The sequence below is a fragment of the Amblyomma americanum genome, chromosome 1, assembly GCF_052857255.1.
Source record: "Amblyomma americanum isolate KBUSLIRL-KWMA chromosome 1, ASM5285725v1, whole genome shotgun sequence".
Classification (NCBI taxonomy): domain Eukaryota; kingdom Metazoa; phylum Arthropoda; class Arachnida; order Ixodida; family Ixodidae; genus Amblyomma; species Amblyomma americanum.
In genome coordinates, this window is record NC_135497.1 from 215,847,784 (window position 1) to 215,872,675 (window position 24,892).

At 45.4% G+C, this 24,892-nt stretch overlaps 1 protein-coding gene and 2 non-coding genes across 3 annotated transcripts; 2 read left to right on the forward strand and 1 right to left on the reverse strand.

Annotated features, from left to right (window-relative positions):
* Positions 1-488: 488 nt before the first annotated feature.
* LOC144095111 (lysosomal aspartic protease-like) lies at positions 489-24,163 on the forward strand. Its single transcript, XM_077628913.1, has 8 exons — positions 489-651; positions 3,321-3,447; positions 6,776-6,899; positions 12,896-13,053; positions 16,321-16,625; positions 17,679-17,820; positions 20,743-20,841; positions 23,965-24,163. The coding sequence occupies exons 1-8, from the start codon at positions 581-583 to the stop codon at positions 24,124-24,126; spliced, it is 1,188 nt and encodes a 395-aa protein (XP_077485039.1). The 5' UTR covers positions 489-580; the 3' UTR covers positions 24,127-24,163.
* TRNAP-CGG (transfer RNA proline (anticodon CGG)) lies at positions 11,766-11,839 on the reverse strand. Its single transcript has one exon. It is a non-coding gene; the product is annotated as a tRNA-Pro (tRNA).
* On the forward strand, positions 12,101-12,174 carry TRNAP-CGG (transfer RNA proline (anticodon CGG)). The gene has a single exon. It is a non-coding gene; the product is annotated as a tRNA-Pro (tRNA).
* Positions 24,164-24,892: the final 729 nt, after the last annotated feature.

Here is a 24,892-nt window from a genome sequence, read left to right on the forward strand (position 1 = left end):
CCATCCGTATATACTCTGTGTAAAACTAAATGCAAGTTCCCAATGGTGTGCAAATTTCTTCTAAAAGTAGTTAAGGTTGTTGGTAGGAAAATGGCTGAAATCGTACGCCTGCTGAATGGGCTTCTGTAGTTCTGGTTACTGATAAAGTAAGAATCTGTCCTCGAAATCATCTGCGTGACCTTGGGAAGTGTGCTTGTATGACGTGTGTCCCTTCTAACATGAAGTTCATTTACTGCTGTCGTATCAGCACGGAGAGAAAATAATTGCTCGGCCCAATTCAAGACTGCGCATGACGTCGATGAAGATTCTGCGCAGCGACTTCAGGGGCCTATCTCAAGTTGGAGGTATTGCTATCAGTGCCGAAAAAAAAAACTGCAGACCCTTGACGCAAGTTCAGCGCTGAGCCACTGAGCCTGAAGCGGCAAAGGTGGTTGACACGTCGGCATGCCGCTGAAGCAGCACCGATACCGAGTACGCCGTTCCCTGGCACTCTTCAGTGCTGCCGTATAGTGTCACGCGCAGAGTGAACGGTGTCGGATCGGGATACTTCTCCGGGGAAGCCTCGCGTTGCTCTTGTATAATGACACAGCCACAATTAGCGGCACTCACTTTATTGCTCGCCCTGCCGGTGTCGACGCTAGCCCAAGTAAGGTGAGGCGACTCGCTTGTTTCAAGAGTAAGACATGAGAGAAGGAATACGGCGGAGTGAATACTTGATCTGGTCAGAAGGATAGTCCATCAGACTTCCAAGCTGTGTAACAGCTCGAGTTTTCTTACCAAGTGTAACATGTGAAGTTTTTGGGATCAAAAGCACAGCCGGGACTTTTTGTACTATTTTCTTTTTCCTTCCGAAGGTGTTTAGATATCGCCGGCGTGCTTCTCCAGCGGTGTATACGCTGCCTTTCTCTGCAAAGCGGTCCCTTGCGATGAGGGTGGTGCTGGCTGTCTTTCCTGTCATAATCATTTTTTTTTCAATCAATACGCTTTGCAACGGCTTAGGTGATAACTAAGGTTTGGCCTTTTCAGTTTTTGTTTTTTTTTTAAATTCGGCTGTTTTCTTTTTTTATTTCCTAATACGTTTTTTCGTTGTTGTTTTTTCGGCGAATGTTATTTTCTACGGATGAACTACCGCGTTTTTTTTCGGTGCGGTCAAAGATCACTTAAAGTTTGTTTTTTTTTTGCTTTTTTGACAACATTAGCATTCGATTGGCAGTAATTAACGCACTAGTGATCGTTATACCTATAGGAGTGCCTGATTGCACGCGGAAATGCTGTCTCAAGTAAAATATGAAACAAAATTTAAATGACAGACCCGTCGAACAAAAACGAAAGTGGAAGATGATTTCTACAAAATGGGCTGCCATGTTATCGCTGGCTTGTTGAGCAAGACCAAGATAGCCTGTGGACTCACGTGGCCTCCATATTGACAACAGCGATGGAACTGCCGCTGAATCAGTGCGGTAACCAGGAAATGGCATCTTTTCGTGGCTTTTATGCATGACTTCGAGCAGCCTTATAAGAAATAGAGAACCGTGCTTAACCAAGACTGTTGTAAGCGGGTGATGGCAGTTAATACGGCTACGCTAGCAGAGGATGTTTGGCGACGAGGTAGAACCTCCCAGTTTGCAGAGGCGTGGAAGACAGCGGAACGATACCTAAAGATGCACAATTGCGCTAATTAATCAAACGGCACACCGTCTCACTACGCCCCTGTCTTCCGCACATTGTTATTTCTTGCGTTTCGCTGAGTGCAACTTCTACTCGATAGCCTGTTCGCTGCTGCGCCTATGTCAAGAATTCTGACCTTTTTAGATTAAAACCGATTTTTAAAAATTGTATTCGGTGTACTTTTAGCGTTTTGTTTTTCCATTTGAACCGAAAAGTCTAACCATCCTGGTGATAACTGGCTACATGTCTTACGGCTGCTATATCATCTGTTGCTAAGGCAGCTGCGTGCTTCTGGGATGGAAGTATTTGAGGCATAAATGTTTTCAAGGAGCCACAAACCCCTTGACGATCCGTTGTTTTCTACTGCTGCTTTCCGCCATACATTCACGAAATGTACGAAAAAAGGACTGTGGGCCGAAAAATGTAGGCGCGGTTGAGGTGTCCAACGATATATGAGACAGATACTGCGCCATTTTCTTTCCCCAAAAACCAATTTAAAAATTTTAAAAAATGAAAGCATATTCGCAGGAAGCAGGTAGCAGTGACGAATGTTACCTTCATTTTAAGAATGGAAAATGGCGACTCACCAGGCAACCTTTCATGGATTACTTCTGTAAGATATGCCAAAATTATCATATCTCAATTTATGATAAAAGTGTGGGTTTTTCTTCAAAAACTGCATCTTTGATTTCAATGCAGTTACCCACAGTTTCCCAAACCTCATCTGTGAACACAGAATTACAGCGCTTTTTCTCTCTTCTCGTTCTTGTACAAAACCGCAAGGTTGCATGTGCTGCATTCAGGTACTTCAACGACGCCATCTATACCACTATCCGTTGCCCCATGTGTCGTGGCAACTGCGGCCTGACGTAAAGCCAACTGAAACCAACGTTGCGTACCTATTGGTTAAGCGGTCATTTATGTGGACACGAGCGCACGAGGTACATGACGTCCTCGCCATTTATGCCATAAATTGAGCTGCTTGCGACACGCCTTAATTTTCACGCGTCAGTTTTTCTCACTGTCGTTATTAGAAGCACCAAGTCGCTCTCTTGAAGCTCGCGAATCAACCCCGCGATTTCCTTGCAAGCAAGCCCACCTTGCCTTCACGCTCCACCTCACTGCATAGCCACACAACTTCTAAAACTGTGCAGTGTTCTGCAATATATGACTGGGACGCAGCACTTGGCGATGCACAGAAAGCTGTCGAATAGTAATAGCCCAAATCCTTGGCTATAGTCGGATGCATTTAAAGAACGCAGCTCCGAATATCTTTCAAAGAAGGACCTCCAGCCAATGGTGTCGACCAGTTCTCATGACATCACCGTTAATCCCCTAGCGAGAAATCGCAGGTGACTGGCAAGTGCCTCCGTGAAATGGAATTAACCGCGACGTCATGAAAATCGATCGACGCCATTGGCTGGAAGACATGCTTGAGGGGCATTTGCCGCTGCCTTCTATTCTACTATGGTCGCTCATCACGATCGGGTTGCTCGCGGGAGCTGGTCATGATCGCGAAACACATACTTACGAAGGAAAAGCCCTGTGAATCGGTCCCCAAAAGCACTAAAGCACATCCGGATATTCAGAAATCAATGATGAGTGTGTGTAGGAATATGTGGCGTGCGCATTTAATTCGCTGCATATTTCAGAGTGCCCCTTCGACGAATGAGGTCCGTTCGGGAAACTTTCGAAGCATTTGGAATACCGTCCGCTACTCTCGAAAGTGGTGTTGGAAGAAGCGAGGTGTGTGTGCAACCACTGAAGGACTACATGGACGTAAGTATTGCACACTTCACAATAAAAGCTGGCTGGAAAAGAACTCTCACTTCGCAGGTATTAAAACGAGCAGGGAAAAACTCCGCTAAGCGAAAATTCGTGCGCATGTGCCTGATATAGTCGTGCCACGTGCAAATCATTGAATAGCAGGAAAAGTACACTCGTTAATAAATCCACAATGCGCCAGATGAGCTGCAAAAAAAAAACAGCCCATTCAGAGCACATTAAGCGATAATTGCTCTCTGAAGCCTGAAAGCACTCTTCCTGCTATGTATCGGCCGACTTTACTCTATGAGGTAAATAGTGCGCTAGAGTTTAGGTTTAAGGGGTTTAACCTCCCAAAGCGACTCAGGCTATGGGGTACGCAGTAGTAGAAGGCTCGAGATAGTTTCGACCGCCTGGGGCTCTTTGACGTGCACTGACATCTCACAGAACACGGCTCTTTAACATTTCGCCTCCATCCAAATTCGACCGCCGCGCTCGGGATCGAACCCGTGTCTTTCGGGTCAACAGCCAAGCGCCATAACCACCGAGCCACCGCGGCGGCTGATGTCTGTAATTTGTCAGTGTGCCTGCTCATTTAAGCTTAGACCGTATTTAAAGGACGTTTCTTCGTTGACGTAGAGCCCTGCACGGCGATTCAAAACTACGTGTCGTCGCGTGTCACGGCGGGCGGCAGCAAATATCAGGTGCTGAAGGCACCGCGAGTCAGGAGGCCATTAAATTCCTCAGAAAGTCTCTCACATCGCTATCGTAACTCCCCACTTTCGAAAAATACAGATAAGTTACGTTCTTCAGCTCTTTCCTCCATTTAGGTTAAGAACGTTTTGGGAACGTCGTCCAGAACTGAACTGTAGGAAAAAGCGATGGCATGTGAACAGAGAACAAAAACAGAAGAAAAAATTCAAAGACGCTCAGACTGTCCGATGCGATGGACTGCGTAAGCAGAATAAGCTTCTAGATGGATGCTTTTCCATTCGATGATTTTCCCTTTTGCCGCATCCAATTGCCTGAATATTGCGCCATGAATTTCGCTTTCCTCTTGCTGGCTTTTATGGCTTTGTTAAGATTTTATGCTCTACATTTGCTGCATTTACACTTGGCTTTACTTTGGCCGGCTTTGCGGCTCGCTAATGATTTTATGCTGTTAAATTTGTTCTATTATGCACATTTTTCTCACCTGGTGTGTCGGGTTGTATAGCCGATGACGCGCTCTCGCTTCGGCGCTGTTTTCCCTCTCTCCGCACACGTCGCTCGGTTGGGGGCATCGCTGAACCCGCCTCTCCTCCTCAACCGATGATGCATATTTCTCCTCTCGCCTCTGGTGGTGGTGGTGGGGGGGCTTGCTGCAGGTGCCGGAAGCTTCTATTGGCTGCGGCCACGAAGAGACACCTGCCGGCATTGTGCCTAATGACACTACTTTTTACGCAGTAAAATGTGGCTTCAAACATTTTTTTTTTGTAGACCAAAAACACGATGAGTGGTAAAGGTCTATGCTAAGACGCAAGAACAAAAAAAAGCGAGATATTCTGTCTTTTCGGAAAAGTGAGAGAGTACCACTCATGTGATTCGGACTCTAGATAACAGGACGAGGCCGAAGATTGAGCCGATTGGATCGTAAGCACTTTCATCTCTCACGTCTAGTGCTGCAGTCGTTCACATGTATTGACTGTAAAAATAAAACAAGGCTTGTTAGGTCGTAGCTGTCTGTTGAGGTTACTTTTTACTGTGTACAAGTGGGCAAAGACTGATGTGAGAAGCAGCATGTCGATTTTTTGTTTTGCGATACATATTCGGCTTTCCACTCCACGCATGCGTGGGTGTGCGAGGTTTTTTCATCATTGATATCGGTAAAAAAAAACTCACAGGACGAATACCACTGTATAACGCGAGATTCAGCGACCGTTGTCAGAGCACTTTGATTTCACGATATAATGAGGTCGAGAATTTAACAACGACTTCATATCTGTATAGCTATAGAGCACTATTTTCAGTTTTCCACACATACTCTTTCTTCGACTAATGCACCGCTTTAGGTGCGCGGCGTATACAGCCGTTAACCCTCTCCTCGGGAGGTGTGTCTCGCAGCAGCCGCCGCACATGGAACGTGCTACATTCCTCCCCTATCGCCACCCTCTCCCTCATCCTTGCAAGGAAACCACTCTTTGGATGCCCCCCGTGGCAACCACCCTCGAGTTGCTCACTCCTGGCTCTCACCATACCGTGTTCCTTTTATGGTAACTGCTCTCCGGGTGGTTCCCTTGGCAGCCGCTCTCCGGTTGCGCCTTCTTACACTCTCGCCATACCTTTCTCCTTCCACGGTAGCCTCCTTCTAGTTGCGCATTCATGCGCCCTCGCCATATGCTCTCCTCCTTCAATGGTAACCACCCCGCGGATGGTGTCCGTGGTAAGCACCCTCCAATTACGCATTCCTGCACTCTCCCCCTTCAACGATAACCACCCTCCAGAAGCTTCTCGTGGCAACTCCTCTCCGGTTACGCATTCCTATCTTTCGCCATGCCCTAATCCTTCCACGGTAAACACCCTCCGCTCACGCCGACTACTAGGAACGGGCACTTAACAAAACAGAAACATGTGCTGCATGGTTGTATGAACAAACGGGAACTGCAAGACAAAATAGAGTTATTTGTTATCACTCGCTGGCGACACCACGCGTCGATTTGAAAGTATTCCATTCAGTTCTTGTCTCATATCCCTGTCACACGGCCAATTTCAATGGCCATCGAGTCGAGGGCCTTCGAAATTCTCAATCGCCATCGAACTCGAAGGAGTTGTGTCGCTGCTACACGGCGAATCTCAGTGGGCAAATCGAAGGTGAGTACAGCAGCTTAGAGCTCGATATTGCTTTGGGGGATTAGCGACGAAGCTATTATCGCTGCGAAGCGGGCGGGCAGGGCGCCGCCGTGTTTTCAACGCTAAGTACGAAAGCAGTACAAAGACCGCAACGCAAAACGAATGCGCTTAATGCGCTTAAAACGAGTATGATGCAATTTTAAAATTATTGTACAGACTGCTTGCATTAAAGTTTAGGCGAATAATGTTTGTTCATCCTTTTGTACGTCAATGTGTCGTGTACGAAAGTGCGCTTGGCGCCGCTCGAAGCAACGCTAGCAACCTTGGGCAGCGCTCGAAGGCCCTCGAAATCTCGATGGCGTTCCGCGCTGCTCCGTTGACTCGATAGACTATTGACTCGATGGTCATTGAAACTGCCCGTATAACAGCGGTCGATCGCCTTTGAGTCGATAGGCTATCGGTTCGAGGGCCCTCGAAATGCCCGTGTGACAGGGGTATTAATCTCTCTCCTTAGGCGCAGTACTACGGGGACATCTCCATCGGCACCCCGCCGCAGTACTTCCGCGTGCTTTTCGACACGGGCTCCTCGGACCTTTGGGTTCCTTCTGTGAACTGCACCGAGCGGGACCGTATCTGTCGTGAGGACTCTTTTGCTATTGTTTCCCACATGTGAGCTCACAACAGCGTTTCATTAAGAACAAAATGATTGAACATGAAAAACAGGAGCGAAGTTAAGCGTTACATTCAAGAATTGTGTTTCGCACCCAGCTGGTGAGAACGATATGAGCTTGTGAGCTCATGCGACCGGTGACAACATTCATGTCACCCTCAGGATCACGACGTAGGGCGAAACTGAACCAAGGTTAACGGCTGCTTTCATGTTTCCTCCCTAAGATCAGTCATTTCAACTTGAACCTCAGAGATATTATGCTTGAATATCAGTCGATAAGTGTTGATCATGACGTAGCAGGCGATTACATACAGAAATTTATTTTATTTTCTCACATGCGTACGTTCCATTGTGAGGTATTTCCAGCATTAAAGATTAAAACAGCACGAAATTTGACATAGAATTTGTTAGTTTTCGTCAGTACTTTCATAATATGCCGTCCAATAACGTCATCAAATGACCACGTCAGTTAAGAAAAATTATTGAATTGTCCGCGCTGAAATGGCGTTATGACTGGCAAATGACCATCGATATCAATAATTTCGCTTATGTGGCAAGAACTTAAAGGTGCACTGAAGAGGAATCTGAACTCGTCGTTTTACCGCGGGAACTCGATCTACACGTTCCAAGCGTTCTCAAAAACTTCAAATTATTGTCCTGTGCAGTCGATTTCCCTAATTTCAAATTTAAATCGGATTAAACGTCCCGGCTCTCGCCTTTATTTTTTTTTTTTTTTGAACTCAACGCTGACGGTAGGAGGAGTCAACCAACGTCTGGAGTGCCTTTCAGCAAATCCAGTGGCGGCTTCGCTTTTGCTTTTATTTTGTTTTTTAGGTTTCTGTGAATAAATAGTTTCAGTCGCAGACAACATAGCCGCAAATTAGGTCCACGTAAATAAAAATACGCGTGGACTCTTTGATTTACTTATCACTCCGCCGATGGAAGTGCGGCAAGCCACCACGGGACTGGCTGAAAGGCACTCAACGCGTTGGTTGACTGCTCCTACCTTCAGCGTTGAGTTTCAAAAAATGGCGGGAGCCGGGACTTTTCATCCTATTTCAATTAGGCAAACCGGCCGCACAGTACAATAATTCGAAGTTTATAAGAATGCTCGGAACGTGTAGAGAGAGTTCCCAGGTAAAAAGACGAGTTCAGATTCCTCTTTAGTGCACCTTTAACTTCTCTTGGCCATTTACGCAGAATAGTACCAAAGAGAACTAAACAAGCGGCGAATCTCATTTGGATGGCATAAGCAAGCCAGTTAATCCAGTCAATAATTCTAGGCACAATCACAAAGCGTGGCGTTGGACTGGCTTACGTTACAGCCGACACCACCACCGTGCAAATCGTGATGCGCCTTTTACAAAACACATCAGAAGAAAGCTAAAATAAACTGAAAAAGCCGACAGCACTTTTTCTTAACAAATCCAAGTAAACTCATTCATCAACTAAAATACTAAGAAATTGGCATCCTTCCCGTAAAAGTCAGGTTAGCGCGATTAAGCTAATATTCAAGCTTCATTCCGAGAGAAAGAGTTACACTCCCAGATACATATATATTCTGATGAGTCAAGGCCTACACGCTACAGAAATTCTCTAACGTTTAGCGAATATTCATAGCGGTCTAGCTGCTTGAAATAACCGTGCTTTTCGATAGCAACAAGAGCAGTAAACAGCACCGACAACTCCGTTACTAGCGTTACATCTGCAACCATTTTCTCTCAATTGTAGAGAGTGAGCAAAACATATTCATTTCTAGGTCGGTGTGAAGCAATCTGCCGGGGAGGCCCCAGTAGTAGAAGAGAAGGGTGCGGGAAAGCGTGGTCGCTACTGCATCCGAGCTGTGCAAATAGTTTGTTGTTGATTGTTTCCTTTAATTGTTTAGGCATGAGATTGCTTTTCGTCCCAATATCTCGCCAAAGTAAGGCACACATCGTCTGGAAACCGTGGAGAATTGAAGCCAAGCATCAGGGCGGACTTGCAGCCGAAAGTCTCCAAAAGCTTCTGAACTTTACGTCATAATAGTATCAAACATAAAAAAAAGGGACGATCAGTGCAATTGGTCCTGTAGAAACGTGTTAGCGTTAGGCGCATGCCCTTTGCAATCTCTCATATGTGTTTATATGTTCTCTTTGTGTAGCGAATTACTGAGACAGAGACATTTATTAACGGTTAGTTGAGAAGAGTTTAGTGTTGTCTACCAATCACATGGTGACACACCTTGCCCTCTTTCAACCTACCCCCCCCCCCCCCCCCCCACCTCGACTACGATTGGCAACCTCAGTCTCCCTCTCGCCACCCGTCGCCTCCGATTCGCTCTTCTTTTTCCTCTGACAGATGGACGGACGGAGGGATTTTTCCAACATGGGGGTTATAATGCTAAACTATTAAAGAACATCACAATAATATTTCACCGAGTGGGATTCGAACAAGCGGCGGCGAAAACACAGCAGCTTCCCGCCGCCTCAGACCACTCAGCCAACGATGAAGCGCAGGCTCCGAGAGATTTCCCACATCTCAGGGTTCCCGCAGGGTCGCTGGCTCCTCGGGCAAGCGGGTATTTCCCCGCTCGATCTCCCCTCTGTCTTTCGCACCCCCTTTCCTTTCCTCAACCTAAATTTCGCACCCATACCGAGAACTGTCAGCAGCCTTTTCAATCAGGACCGGCATCGATCCCAGGCTGCACATCATTCCCCACTCGACCACCACGTGGCAGACTAACCCGCGTTTGTTGCCTCACCAATTCTGCCCGCTTCTGGTCTCTTAACGTTACACCTATCATTTTTTTCTTTCCATAGCTCTCTGCGTTGACCTTGATTTAAGCTTAACTCTTTTGGTTAGCCTCCCGGTTTCTGCCCCATAGGCGAGTGCCGCTAAAATGCAGCTGTTGTAAACTTTTCTCTTGAGGGATATTGGTACACTGTCAATCAGGATCTGAGAGAGCCTACCACATGTGCAGTACCCGATTATTATTATTCTAGTTAGTTCCCTCTTATGATCCGGATCAGCGGTCGCTAACTGCCCTAAGTATACGTATTCCCAGAATAACGGCCTGTGGGGCGAGTTGGTTCATGATGAAATGAACGGCGGCGCAACAAGGACACTAACAAAAAGAGACACCACATGCGCACACTACCAACTGTTTATTGCACGGAAAGGTGGCATATTTAAACATTCGGCTCAAGCATGAGACTCATCGCATTATCGCTACATCAGGAAAAACAGACAGGAAACTTTAACCACTGCAGATAAACTAACAGATTCTGATAAAAGGAATTAGAAACGAAAAGGAGGGGGCCATCTCTTAGCAAAAGCAGTGTCAAACAATCGTAGCAGCAGCAGAGTCAAGAGTCATACATGACGAGCAAAAGCAGTCAGAAAGTAAAAAACCAATAACAAATAACAATCGTAGCAAAAGCAGAGTCAAACATATGAAGCAAAAGCAGTCAGAAACCCAAAAACGACAAAAAAATAAAAATGAAACCAATAACAAAACATTAACAACCCACTTAAACAAAGAACAGACGGCTGCTAGTAATGTAGGGCTGGAAAGTCGCGCAGAACATGACGTCACAAAAAACTGTCAAGAAAGGAAACTTCATTACTACGGAGAGATACCGGAGCGTCGCTAACACAAGTGCTTCCCTTCTTTTTGATCATAAACGCCTCAAGAATTTCACGTGCCACCTGATCGCGACTCCTGCCCAGAATCCTTACTCTGTTAAGCACCGGCTCACACTTGCAATCTTTACAATGAGGAGGCAAATTCGACCCGCCTTTGTTTTCCAACGATTTCTCATGCTCCCGTGTTCTGTCGTTAATGCAGCGACCCGCCTGGCCTATATAAACCCTTCCACACGTCACTGGGATCTCATACACCACTCCGATAGCACAGGATGCGAAATGCTTCCCGTGCCTCTTTTCGCACAGGGCATTCTTCTTCTCATTCCGTAGTAATGAAGTTTCCTTAGATTAATAAGTGATTGGCTGTTCATGATATCACCCAAAAATTTTACTGGGCCCACCCCGATGTAATAAAAATCGCAGGGTGTAGGGTCATTTAATTCCATGGCTGCTGAAATGACTTCTGTTTCTGAAACAGTGTGTAAAAATATCGTATGCTCATATTCCTTCTTCAGGTATGCTTCATAGCCTCCTAAAAATTGGGGAGAAGTTATACTCGCTGCTAAACGCGTCTCCCAATACTCTTCTTTCAGTTTGACATTATTGATCATAATTTCCGTAATGAGTTTTTCTGTCTGATGACCCGAACAGCGCGGTGACTTTTTTCACATACCAGCACTGTCGTTTGATGATTTGGCCAATAAGTTGGTAATGTAGCTATCTCTGGCATGTTTACGCTGTTTTTAAGACGGTTACAGAGCTTGTTCTTCAAGAGTTAAGGTTCACGTTCTGAAGGAAAATGTTGATACACTTAACTTTTCGTTTTCATCTTTCCAAGAAATTCTTTAGTCATCCATGGTTCCCTGATTTTTCTTGGCGGGCAGTATGTCTTGAATAAGAAGTTCTCATCGTGTGTGTGTGTATATATATATATATATATATATATATATATATATATATATATATATATATATATATATATATATATATATATATATATATATATATATATATATATATATATATATATAGAGAGAGAGAGAGAGAGAGAGAGAGAGAGAATGAGGGGCTCGTATGACAAACATATTAAGCAAGCCAACAGTCACGGAAACCAAGGTGCATAGGGGAATGTTTTTAATTTTTTTAATTTGTAGTGCCAATCAATCGGTTTTAAAGAAGATTACTTATAAAGCAGCAGAAAAAACAACCATGTCGCCGGTGGAATCCGAACCCACGACCTCCGAATACCGCGTCCGGTGCTCTTACCAACTGAGCTACGGCGACGGCTGTCCAATCTGCTGCTCTCGTGGGTATTTATGTCTACTGGGTGTAAGCGAACCTAGAGAGTGTTCACCATAGGTAGCATAAGAGGGCTCTCGCACATTTTCCGCCCTCCCCGTTAAATGACGTTCTACGTCACACTCGCGGTATTACAGGACGTGCTACGTCCACCGCTATGGTCGAGGGTGGCGCTGGTGAACACTCTCAAGGCTCTCTTACACCCAGTAAACATAAATACCCACGAGAGCAGCAGATTGGACAGCCGTCGCCGTAGCTCAGTTGGTAAGAGCACCGGACGCGGTATTCGGAGGTCGTGGGTTCGGATCCCACCGGCGGCATGGTTGTTTTTTCTGCTGCTTTATAACTAATTTTCTTTAAAACCGATTGATTGGCACTACAAATTTAAAAAAATTAAAAACATTCCCCTATGCACCTTGGTTTCCGTGACTGTTGGGTTCCTTAATATATATATATATATATATATATATATATATATATATATATATATATATATATATATATATATATATATATATATATATATATATATATATATATATATATATATATATATATATATATATATATATATATATATATATATATATATAATTTGTCAACGAAACGTACTGAAGGCCGCACACTCGCATTATATGAGCATACTGCTTCTGTCCAACATACATTGATTATTTTTCTGCCGAAAGTTATTCATATTTTCAGAGGAAATATGGCGTGTCGATATACAGTTTTTTTGGTTGTTTGATGGATAAATATGCGTGGAAATGGTCACTGAGGGGATTAGAAATTTATTCAGTTTTAATGTCATTATTACTAATGTTATTAATAAATACGTCTATTAAGGTTGTTGAGTTTACGGTAAGTCTGTTTGGTAGGCTGATAACATTAATCAGGACGAAACACTCGAACAAACATGTCATTTTTCGTGCGGCATTGTTATTAGCCAGCATATAAGATTAAAATCACACCGCCGCATACAATTTTTATTTAATCAATGCTATTGTTGTGAATGTTTCTCGATATATTTCGTTCCGTACCCAGGTCTCCACCAGCTCTACAATCCTGCGAAGTCATGCACACACGTGCGCAACGGCACGCGCGTGGAACTGGTCTACGGAAGCGGGCCCGTCCACGGCGAGGTCACCGTTGACGTTATCACCATCGGCAAGCACACCGTGAAAGGCCAAAGTTTCGTTCAGGTCAGATGCCTATAGGCGATCAATCGATCTCCCCATTGCAGTCAGTCAGCCGATCAGGGAACCAATAATCAATGACACTTTTTTCCATTATTAAAGATGTACCGTTTTTGTCAGAAGTAACCCTGCAGTCTGCTATGACCGCAGGAAAAGCGGGCTGGTGGAGGACCGGCGATGCTGCGGTCGCCAGCCCTCGTCGGCTGCGGCGGTAATTTATTTATTTACATATACTGAAGACGCATCTCAGGCCTATGCAGGAGTGGGAATAGTACAAAAAAATACAAAAGCAAGCGTATTAATTACTTGGAAAATGTATGACACGAAGATTCATTTCCAGCCAGGACAAGTTACCGTGCCACGTGTGCAAAATAAAAACAAAATGCATCATATGTGCCAAACAACTACGAAAAGCCAAAGCGCTTAAGTTTATTAACAAACATTTCTAGAGAAGTAGTCCTAACTACGTCATCCGAGAGTTTGTTATAATCAGAAATCACAAATGGGAACAATGAGAGCTTACGTATGTTAATATGGAGATTTGGCTGATGTACCGTATTGCTATAATTTACTCGTCATATGAGCGCCAGAAAGGCTCCTTAAGATGACGCATTGGGTTTAAAGTGACCGCTATACAGGGGGTAAATAAACTGCAATGTGAAGTTTAATCTGCGTTGCTAAAGCGTCTGCAAGTTTGCCTTGATCCTGGAGCAACGGGTGTAGTCTAAATATATGAAGCGTAGATCCAAATTCTGTGTCTGTTCATTTTAGTTAGTTTATCTTGGTTCAGGTTCCAGTAAGATCCACATAATCTAATTTAGGCCTTACAAGTGATTTACATGCATGAAGTTTTTCAGCAGGACGGGGGGGGGGGGGGGCAATGCGGGGTTTTCTTCTCAGGAAGCGCAATTTTCTCTTCGCGTTAGCACAGATAGCATCAACGTGAGGCTCCCAACTCGTGTTACTGGTTAGTTTTGCACGTTAATATTTATTTATTTAGTCTTAGCAACCGAAATGTTGCCTGAAGTGTAAATAAATTCCGGTGGCCTTTTCTTATCAGTTAAAGTGATACTAGCGGTCTTCTATGCGTTTAACCTAGACCCGCAACTTGAAAGCCATGCATGGAGTGACCGAAGCGAGACTTATCTTAATCTTGCCTGGTATTTATGGTTGAGTAAATAACGCAATAGTCCGCAAAAAGACTAATCCGGACTGCGCATTCAACACAGAAATGAGTATCGCTTACAAAAACCAGAAACAAGAGGGTCCCGAGCTTAAGCCCTGCGGAACCCCCGAAAAAACTGCCAAATTGTTAGAAATATGCACATTCATGGCAACACATTGCTTCCTATTCTTCGGATAGCAGGTTATCCGGCACGATACTAATTGTTAGTCTATTCCAAAAGCTTTAAGCTTGGTTACTAAATCCTCATAGAAAACGATGTCAACCGCTTTTGAAAAAATCCTGGAATATAGCATCTATTTGGCCCCCTGTGTTAAATGCGTCAGCAAGATCTGTAGGTATTTCAGCAAGTTGAGTTTGTCAAGTTAGACCTAAATCCGCGCGCGCTCTCGGTCATAAAGCAGATTCCTATACTTTCCAGGTGTGATATGGTCGCTTTAAAAATTGTGGTCCTACACTTTGCAACAAGTACTTGCTAACTAAACTGGCCTGTAACTGTTTATGTCAAAGAGTGAGCATGACTTATGTAAGGGAATAATTTTTTTCCGTGCGCCAATCACCGGGATAACTGAGAGTGAGCATGATTTATGTAAGGGAATAATTTTTTTCCATGCGCCAGTTATAAAATTTATGTAAATATTTCACAAACACGAGCACGTCTCTTTTGGAAAAAGCATTTTATATATTGTCGAGACCAGAACATTTTTTTTAATACATCCAGACTGCTCAAACGGAAGATGACACCGGCTTCACTTTTGGTCACATGAGACATCGGGCGGTCAAAAACTTGTGATTGCAACGGCGCACGCGATGCTAGACGAGTAAAGACAGATTGGAAAAATGCGCTGAACTTGACGAAGGTAACAGTGTCGTCAGTAATGCTCTCGCCTGAAATCTTTGCCTCGTCAAGCTGGCAATAGCAGGTTTTAGCCCAGCTGACTCACCAGAATATTTCTTTTAAAAAATAGCTGCTGTTTAACTACTGCTGAACCTGGTTAGAGAGCGAAAGCTGTGGTGTATCGGGCAAGTAGACGCTGCTTGGCGTCTGTAACGTTGAGAGCGCGTTTCGCACACTGAATAGGCAGCGCGCCCACCCTGCCACCCTGGCAGGTGGCAGTTAAATTAATGGCTCACCGCGAGAAGTTGGTCACCCAATGAACGCTGCGGCCTATTCTACCGCCCTCTACCGGTGAATCGAAAGGTCAAAGGTCAAGTGGTGCGACACCATGGTGGGCCACATATGGTAAGAATGGTAAGGCCTATAGCCATACTTGACCTCTGGCTCACTTGAAGGTCAACCGGCAACGCACGGCGAGATCGGCTTTACCTAGTGTATAGTGAAGCTTTCGCTTTCGCTTCAAAATAACGGATATTGTGATCTCAGCGTGGCGTGAACCGGTCCCATCGCTGTTGTCTTCTAGATAATAGACGTTTTACCGTACCGGAGACGTACTAGCAGAGACGTATGTGTACGGGTTTGCCTGCCCCCCCCCCCCCCCCCCCTCCCGCGCAAGCGCAAAGGCATTGTTGGGGTCAGGCGTGGCCACTGCGCGTGCACAGGAGGGGTCCGCTAAACCGGTAGGTCTACGCTAGTACGTCTCCGGTAGGCTAAAAACGTCTAATGATTATCCTGACAGCATGAGGAGCCGTAAGGGCAGCCTGGTTACCTTTGGCAAAGGCAGCACGAAATAATGATTTTTTGGCAGTGTCGTTCGATGTTTCTAAGAGTTTCGTATCGGTGAAAGTCCGATTGATTGATTGATTGATTGATTGATTGATTGATTGATTGATTGATTGATTGATTGATTGATTGATTGATTGATTGATTGGTTGGTTGATTGATTGGTTGGTTGGTTGGTTGGTTGGTTGGTTGGTTGGTTGGTTGATTGATTTGTTGGTTGGTTGGTTGGTTGGTTGGTTGGTTGGTTGGTTGGTTGGTTGGTTGGTTGGTTGGTTGGTTGGTTGGTTGGTTGGTTGGTTGGTTGGTTGGTTGGTTGGTTGGTTGGTTGGTTGGTTGGTTGGTTGGTTGGTTGGTTGGTTGGTTGGTTGGTTGGTTGGTTGATTGATTGACTTTGACTCCAATGATTCAGTCGGACAACAGGCGCGGCACAGCGTTCGCCTATGCAAAGTTCGACGGCATCCTTGGTCTGGCTTACCCGGAGCAGTCAGTGCTGGGAGCGACACCGGTCTTTGACAACATGATTCAGCAGGGCGTCGTTCAGAACCCTGTGTTCTCGGTGTTCCTCAAGCGTGGCGGCGCCGGCCCTGCGGGGCAGCCGACAGGCATCGAGGGTGGAGAGGTGTACTTCGGAGGCATTGACGCAGCCCACTACTCCGGCGAGATATTGTACGTGCCCGTCTCTAAGAAGGGCTACTGGCAGCTCACTGTCGGCAGGTACGTATGGGACTTCCAGTCGCTATCTGCAGGTTAAAACTAGTCTCGTGATTGGCATATCATGCACGGCTCAGCGTATTAGTTTAAAACTGAAAAGTACCGAAAAAGCACGCCCAACGTTTTGTTTTTTTTTTGAAGAATTCTACTTCGCTTGAAAACACATCGTCCAAACATGCAAGGCGATCACTGCACAGATAGCGAGTTATGTGCGTTCGACGGCGATTTGTTCATCGCCCTCGGGTGCAGTAATATGCGTGGAGACTTTCGGCACAGTTGCAAACTAAAAAGGAAGTGAAGAAATAAAAAAAAAAGTCGCGTGTTGCCTCACTAACGTTTTCTCCGACGAAATACAGAGGAAAAAAGAAACAGGAAAACGGCGAAAGAAGTGTGCTCAACAATGTTCTCGGCAGAGGTCTTTGCTCCACTGTGATGGACGCCAGCACGTCATTACTAGAACAATGGGGAACGTGTAGGGCATATATAGTTCAATCTGCGCATCGATATCTGCGAATGCAGGAAGAACATTGCAGCTTTATCTAAGGAGCACAATGAGATTGATTTCTTGGCAGTCAAGTATAGAGAGTTGGCTTCAAAGTGCGGCGAAATGGTGCTGGCACCTCGGGTGCAGTAATGGTGCTGGCACAACGCGCTTGCTCAAATTTCCGCAACCACAAGGTCACCGCGGCGGGACATGAATAAACCGATTCACTGTTTGCGTTATCCTCTATTACTCGTGGTGAATTCATTGCGATGACCTTGTCATTGAGACCCTCTTCGATCATCCATGTGAATGCCATTGTAATGGTTTGTTTGCTTCATACAATGCGTTTTCATCAAACTCTCTGAATTTTGGTACTTGTCTTCAACTAAATCAGCGACTTTCGATTTCCGTTTTTTTTTCTTGCTTTATTACGCGTTGCAAATGCAATGATAGAGCCAGCACTCCTTGTTTTCGTTTTCTCTCGAGTAATGCTGAAACGATGCAGTTCCTTCTCGAAATCTGCTTTACTGAACTATGTCAGCAGTGAGTCCCTCTTCTGCCTTACTGAACAGCGTCAAGCTGGGCACCGACCAGTTCTGCCCGACAGGCTGCGAGGCGATCGTCGACACTGGCAGTTCGGTCATCACTGGACCTGCGGAAGAAGTCAACCGCATCAACAGGCTGCTCGGCGCCGCGCCCTTTTCTTTGGAATTGGTACTGCGTGATTTGGCGTCGAGAGCGCTAGCCTGATTTATCGATTATACTAGTGCGCTTACAAACGCCATTGCATAGACGAAGATGACTGCTGAAAGAAACTAATTAATCCTGCAACTAAGGACGTCGACTGAATCTGCGTGCTCGATCCCCCTTGAAGGGACGGTTAGGACAGCTCGGTCCAATAATTGTCCCCAGTTGAAAACGATTATCTGCCTTTTTTCTGGCTACGCTGGCGCTTGCTCGGCAGTAAAAGACGAGTTTATCGCCGAGAAAATTCGATTTAAAAATCTCCTCGTCAGTCGATTCAGACTCGTGACCTCTTTACCGAAAAGGGCTGGTTGCCACCGCTTTGAAGTGAATGGCGCTGCAGCACGTATTTTACTTGTGAAATCTGTCAATGGTGGCCACACCTGTATTTCGTGTTTTCTTCTTTTCTAACTTATAACAGCTCAGTTTTCAGTGAGAGTGGTCTCTTTGTGATCTGAAGACGGTACCCTAACAATATAGGCTGGCTTCAGTTCGTCCTCGGTGTCCCTGCTCAAATTTGCCTGCCGGATCTTACGCCGCGTGTCAGCTCTTCCACTCTCAATCCTTTACACGGCTCTAACCAACTAGTTTCTTCGGGACGTCTAAACCGCCGACCAACGGCAGGCGTGTGCCCGTGTCGACGATAGCCTCGCAGGCTGTCGGGCAGAACTCGTTGGTGCCCAGCTTGACGCTGTTCAGTAAGGCAGAAGAGGGACTCACTGCTGACATAGTTCAGTAAAGCAGATTTATGCATTTCTGAGGCGGTATGAATAGCGCAGAGTGGAGTTAGAATCGCACGCAAAATCTGGCGACGTCAGAAACAAAGCGGTAGCGGTGGGCTGAATCGTCTGGCTTTGCACCCCACTTTGGGCCCCGCCGCGGCGGCTCAGTGATTAGGCCGCTCTACTACTGATCCGGAGTTCCCGGGTTCGAACCCGACCGCGGCGGCTGCGTTTTTATGGAGGCGAAACGCTTAGGCGCCCGTGTGCTGTGCGATGTCAGTGCACGTTAAAGATCCCCAGGTGGTCGAAATTATTCCGGAGCCCTCCACTACGGCACCTATTCTTCCTTTCTTCTTTCACTCCCTCCTTTACCCTTCCCTTACGGCGCGGCTCAGGTGTCCAACGATATATGAGACATAAACTGCGCCATTTCCTTTCCCCAAAAAAACCAACCACCCCACTTTGCAAATTCACACGATTAGCTCCGGTCAGGGACAAGCTAATCTGCAATGCAGCGACGACCACACAACACCAGTGGCTCTGTGCAGCCGCGAGAGCAAAAACCAACAAAGAGATAACGAGACAGCGAAATGAGGCGTTTGTCTGCACTCTTGTGCCGGAGCTTCGCCCGTTATTGGTCCACTTTCTCGCCGCTGCACGGCACCACTCGTAGTTGTTGGCCCTCGCTCCGTCTCAGGTTAAGTTGTCAGTGACTGTATGCTCTCTTTCATCATGAAGATTCTCGCGCTGCAAACGCCCACGCCTGCCGTTGGTCGGCGGCTTAGACGTCCCGAAAAAACTAGTTGCTTAGAGCCGTGTAAAGGATCGAGAGCGCAAGAGCTGACACGCGGCGTAAGATCCGGCCGGCAAATTTGAGCAGGAGGAGAAAACAAAAAAATGGGTTTGCTTTTGGCATGTATTTTGTAAACAGGCAGTAGGTCTAGGTTCTTCAAAGTCCCAAATAAGAGAACAAATGGCTAAAAAATTTTTAGATTGTTACAGCTGTGTTCAGAAGCCTCACATTGTCTGGAAGTTCCGTACGCATTTTTTAAAAGTTTTTATATATGTCACGAAAAAAGAAAAAAATGTCGCCAAGTGTTCAAGTTCTACTGCAAACTCTGCGAAAGCTGCCGCTGTGCTGCTGCCTATCTTTTGCTAATGACTAAGACCTCCAGTCTAAAACTTACAGACTTTGAGGCAAAGTGGGCTACCACAACGGTTGCAACGGACGCATGGCAACGTGCTTGGCGGTAATCACGTGAGTGACACCGGTCACGTGGCCACAGATCCGAGAATGTCAAGTCACCGTATGTTGGCGATCTACGCTCTGAATCCACCGGGGAGAGCTCCGTATAACAGCTTTCGCTGCAAAACAAACAAACTTTAAGAACACTTCAAAACAAAAAAAAACAAGGTCAGGTTAAATTTTTCCTTCAGCAGCATCTTCTCTTTTAATATATCCCCTGTTCGTTCATCAAGTTCAGTGTCTGTAAGGAAAAAGACATGCATCGCATCGCAAAGGCTGTGTGTGTGTGTTCCCTGTTCTTATTTTTAAATAAGGCATCTAAATTCGTTTAGTAAATACCGAATTTTATCAGCAGTGGCCATGATCTGCGAGTGGTACTAATAACGTGATAACGCTTGGAAGCGTGCAGATTGTTCGTTTGTAATACGCTGCCAGCAGCAACACCGACGTCTCTGAAAAGTGCGTCCGCTGTTAGTGGATGTGCCTCATGAAAATTAAGGCAAAAAAAAAGGCGTATCTGGATTTACCTGTTACGAACCTCCTGTGTTCACAGCCTGTGAAGGCAGCGCCCTAGAGCTCCGCATTAAATTATCTTCTGGCGCTTCCTAAACAGAAATTCAGTGCGCACTTATAACAAGTCTTCTTTCACTCCCTCCTTTATCCCTTCCCTTACGGCGCGGTTCAGGTGTCCAACGATATATAAGACAGATACTGCGCCACTTCCTTCCCAAAAAAACAATAATTATAATTATTATTATTATTATAACAAGTTGTGATAACGGGCGACAAAATGGCGAATAGAGCAACGCAGACTAGCTTTTCCATACAGTTCGATATGCAGATAAAAAGACTCCTATATCATTATTTCCCTTTCTCTATCGAAACCTACTGAGTGCATGTTTCTTCTGTGTTGGTCTTTTCCAGAGCCAGGTTGACTGTAGTCGTGTGAGCAAACTCCCAGACCTTACCTTCACAGTGGGAGGAAAGCCGCTGACTGTACGTCCACAAGATTACATCGTCAAGGTATGCGTCGAACTGGTTCCAGTCATACTTACACCTAAATTTCATAGGTACATACCTCGCAGCACGGCAAAAGGATGCAGTGTCCTTAATTTCAACGCGAACAATTATATACCATTTTGCCGACATAAAAAAATCAAGCGCTCATAATAGGTTTCCATAGTACGCCAGCGACCACTCTCCCTCGTGCATGAACTATCCTTGTAAGGGCACACAGACCTAAATTATTCACTAAGAAACTCTTTGTCCAGTTCAAGGTAATCCTTTCACGCTTTGGATGCCATTTGCCCCGCGGCCGCCTTCTCCACTTATATCTCTGTGGCGTCTTTCCATACTAAGGGCATTCATTGATCCAACATTGACGGCTCCGTAACTACAGCAGGAGCCAGGTATTTTAACAGTTCTTCCTAATGCCACTCTATCATTGGTATACCACTAGGTGTGGCACCATGGTTGTCAGCTATCAAGAAATGTCATTCTTCGGCTACGTTTTGAAAGGCTGTGCTGACTTTTAAAAAAATAGAAGCAAAAGAATGGCTCAGGAAAAATATCATTACAAAACAGGGCCCAAGTATTATGCATGCACAAGTTTGTGTATAAATGGCAGGCTAGCTGTTAATATATGGCGCATTAGGCCACAAATGTATTCGCAAGCTAAACTCTTGTGTTCCGCTTCTTTACACAGTACCTCTGCACTGTTTCGTTAAAATTGTCAGACGTCTGGATGTCTCTTTCCTTTCAAATGTTGATACCAAACCTGCATATTGCGATAAGAAGTTTGACAAAAAGTACAAAAAGAGCAGAAGCAGCTCGGCTGCTTTTCGCCCGTGCTACGTAGGCGTTTCAAGTGACACCGAACCGAATGTCATTCGACTGAACTGCCGGTCTTGTGCAGCTACACGTGGTTTTTCAACGGCATTTGGTAGGAATATTCATACAGCTTGCATGGAAAGCCTCAGAGACATTCGAGAGCTTCAAATGCCTTCGAAGCGCCAACACATGTAGACTCGTTGATGTGTCTTCAAGCCATCGTTTTGAAAACAAATAACTGTAGGTAATTAAGCGCTGTCATTTAAGAACTTTTGGCACATATTACATGAAATACCATTTATGTTTTCATTTACCGTACCCTACGTACCCCCACAACATGTCAGCTGTGGTGGTCACACTCTATCCCGTTTTTTTCGTCCTCAGTTTCGGAGTCCAAATGCTTAATAGCAGCAGAAACTAGTACTATTGCAAAAACAAGAAGAGAAAAAGAAAAAATATATTCTATACACAAATTAAACCACGACGACGTCACTGCCGCAGCCATCTGCAAGGAGAACACGTCTTCGGGAAGTTCATTCATAATTCTAGAACAAAATATTATGAAAGTGGTTTCTGTCGAATTCAACTGTAGCAGTTCAGTTACTTTTACATCAAAAAGCAGTGTTCTTTAACTCAATGCATGTTTATTTTATCTATTAGGCGTCTTCAACAGTTATCCTGAGTAAATATTCTCGTATCACCCGCGTAAAGTATACAACTGATGTTAGTGAGGCACGAAGGTAAGTTATTTCTGTAAATGAGAAAAAGAAGCGGACCTAAAATGGAGCCTTGCGCCACTTCTAAATTAATAGTTAAGGGGTGTCGCCGTGGTGGCTCAGTGGTTATGGCGCTCGGCTGCTAACCCGAAGGACCCGGCTTCGATCCTGGCCTCAGCGGTCACATTTCAATGGAGGCGAAATGCTAGAAGCCCGAGTACTGTGCGATGTCAAAGCACGTTAAAGAACCCCTAGGTAGTCGAAATTTTTGCGGAGTTCTCCACTACAGCATCGGCGAATTAATTCTGCCCGTGAATTAATTAAAGCAAGCTCTTTGGAGTAATTAGCGCGGAATGCAAATTTCTGATCTGCTACCACTTTTAATTTAATGAAATAATTCATTATGCGATAAACGATTTGCTTCTCTATTACTTTACTAAAAAAAGGTGATACGGTTATTGAACAGCAGTTATTTAAGCTTTCTTTGTTGACTTTCTACAACATAGCTATCAACTTACCCTGTTTAATCCACAAGTAAAAGCACCAGTCCTAAATACTAAATTAACTAATGTGCGTGAGAACATTTGAAGGCTCACTACTATCTTTATTTACATGGTTCACAAGTACATGGTTCATAGATTCACCTAAAGTTACTAAACTAAACTTGACGGCCGCAGCGCCACTGCAATGCAGCTAGAGAACTTTGAAGCTTCAGACTGTATTTGGCAATCGTCGCGGAGCACAGCGAAGCTTCGTCGAGTCCGAATGCCGTTCGGAGTCTGGGATGCCATTCGACTCGAACGGCTGTTGGACTTGGCGATGTAGCACGGGTGTTTGACTCGGTGCACTCCGAGAGCTCGCCAGGGTGCAACGACGTCGAACGCCTTCAGAGCGCGCCATACACTCTACTACACGGTAAACACCGATAATCCGATTAGGGAGTAAAAAGGGAGGAAACTGTCCTCCAGCGCTCTCCCCTTTTAGGGGCACGGTATGCTGCCAAAGTTCCGGAGTAGATTTCGAACCCTAAATGTACGGAATGCTTACTCTTGGCAGCGGAGGTATATTCCCTCCGCAAAGCATAGTAACTTGATGCAGTTAGCTATGGTAGGAGGCTTTTAAACGCGGCAATAAAAGTCCTGAGGTTACCATGTAGAGAAGATTAAAACATCTGTTGAAATCTTAGTAACTGCTAGAACTTCGCTTATTTTGAAGAGGTAATTTGTCGCCAACCGCAACCGCTGCCAGCCGCAAGTATTCCGTATTTTTAGTGATGGAAATCTGCGCCTGGGCTTGGGCAGCACACCCTGTTCATTAAGGGGAGTGCGCTGGTGGACGCTTACTCTCTTTTTACTCCTTTCGTGTGTAAAGTGCAGTTTTCAGCGGAAAGCCAGTGAGCACTAGTAGAAGCTGCTGTGTCCTTGGCATCTAGAGCCCGGCTCACTAAACTATTCGAAAGTCGGTTCGCTACTTTATTGGCCGAAATCCAGATCGCCAAAGCTGTTCGTACGCATCTACGAACGCACAGTCCGTCTGTGGTTGGCAGGCGCCCTGTGTATGCTGCTGTGAACGCCCCTGCCTTGTCTTTCGTGCTTTTCAGCTGAGGCAAAGCTACAAGACCTGTTGTGTGGTCTTCATCAAGCCCAACGACTTTGACTCTGGACACGGACCAGTGTGGAACCTCGGTGACCCTTTCATCGGTCGCTACTTCACCGTCTTTGACCGCGGCAACGATCGCCTCGGTTTCGCAGAGGCCCGCTAAGGTCCTCCTCTAACCTCGAATAAAAGAGTCATTTTTAGAGCTGCTGCACTTTCCCACAGGATGTCGTACTTGGGATGCGGAAATTGTTTTCTTTAACATGCTGCGGTTTCGTGAGGATAATCAGCTAACCTAATTAACCTGTTCTGACAGGCAGTAAATTCCGTTTCTCGCAGTTTTCACAGATTATTTTTGTTAGATTTTGGTTCGCACGTAATGCGGTACACTTTGCATGGATGCATAATTGGTCCATGAATTATGCATAACGCCATTTCGCGGTGCGGAAATTCCCACGAAATAGTAATTAAATTACACATCGTGCGGGCAGAAAGCTCAGGCATCACTCGTCAGGCATGTGAGTGCAGGCAGTTTAGTAGAATGAGCATGCCGTTGCCCTCTGTAACGGTTTCACGCGTTAGGTAAGGCGTGACTGCACTTGGAGCAAGTTACCGGGCTCCGTTTACCCATGTCCGCACCTGTACGCGAGCGTCGACACCGGCGTGACTAAAAGCTGATGCAAAAATTATACACGATGGAAAACGACAAACAGTATTTGCTAGCCAGTGAGTAGTAAATGCGATATATCGTTTCCGAGCGAAAGCAAGTATCATGGTAAACATTCTTGCATTTAGAGCTGTGAAGACAAGTTACTTTCCCCGAGTTCGGTAAAGAACGCCCGGTGGAAAATGGTCGCTTTCAGCTACACGGTTGTGTGCAGATGTTTTACTCAGTCCTATGTACAGGGACAGCTTAAAATTGTGTGCAGGCT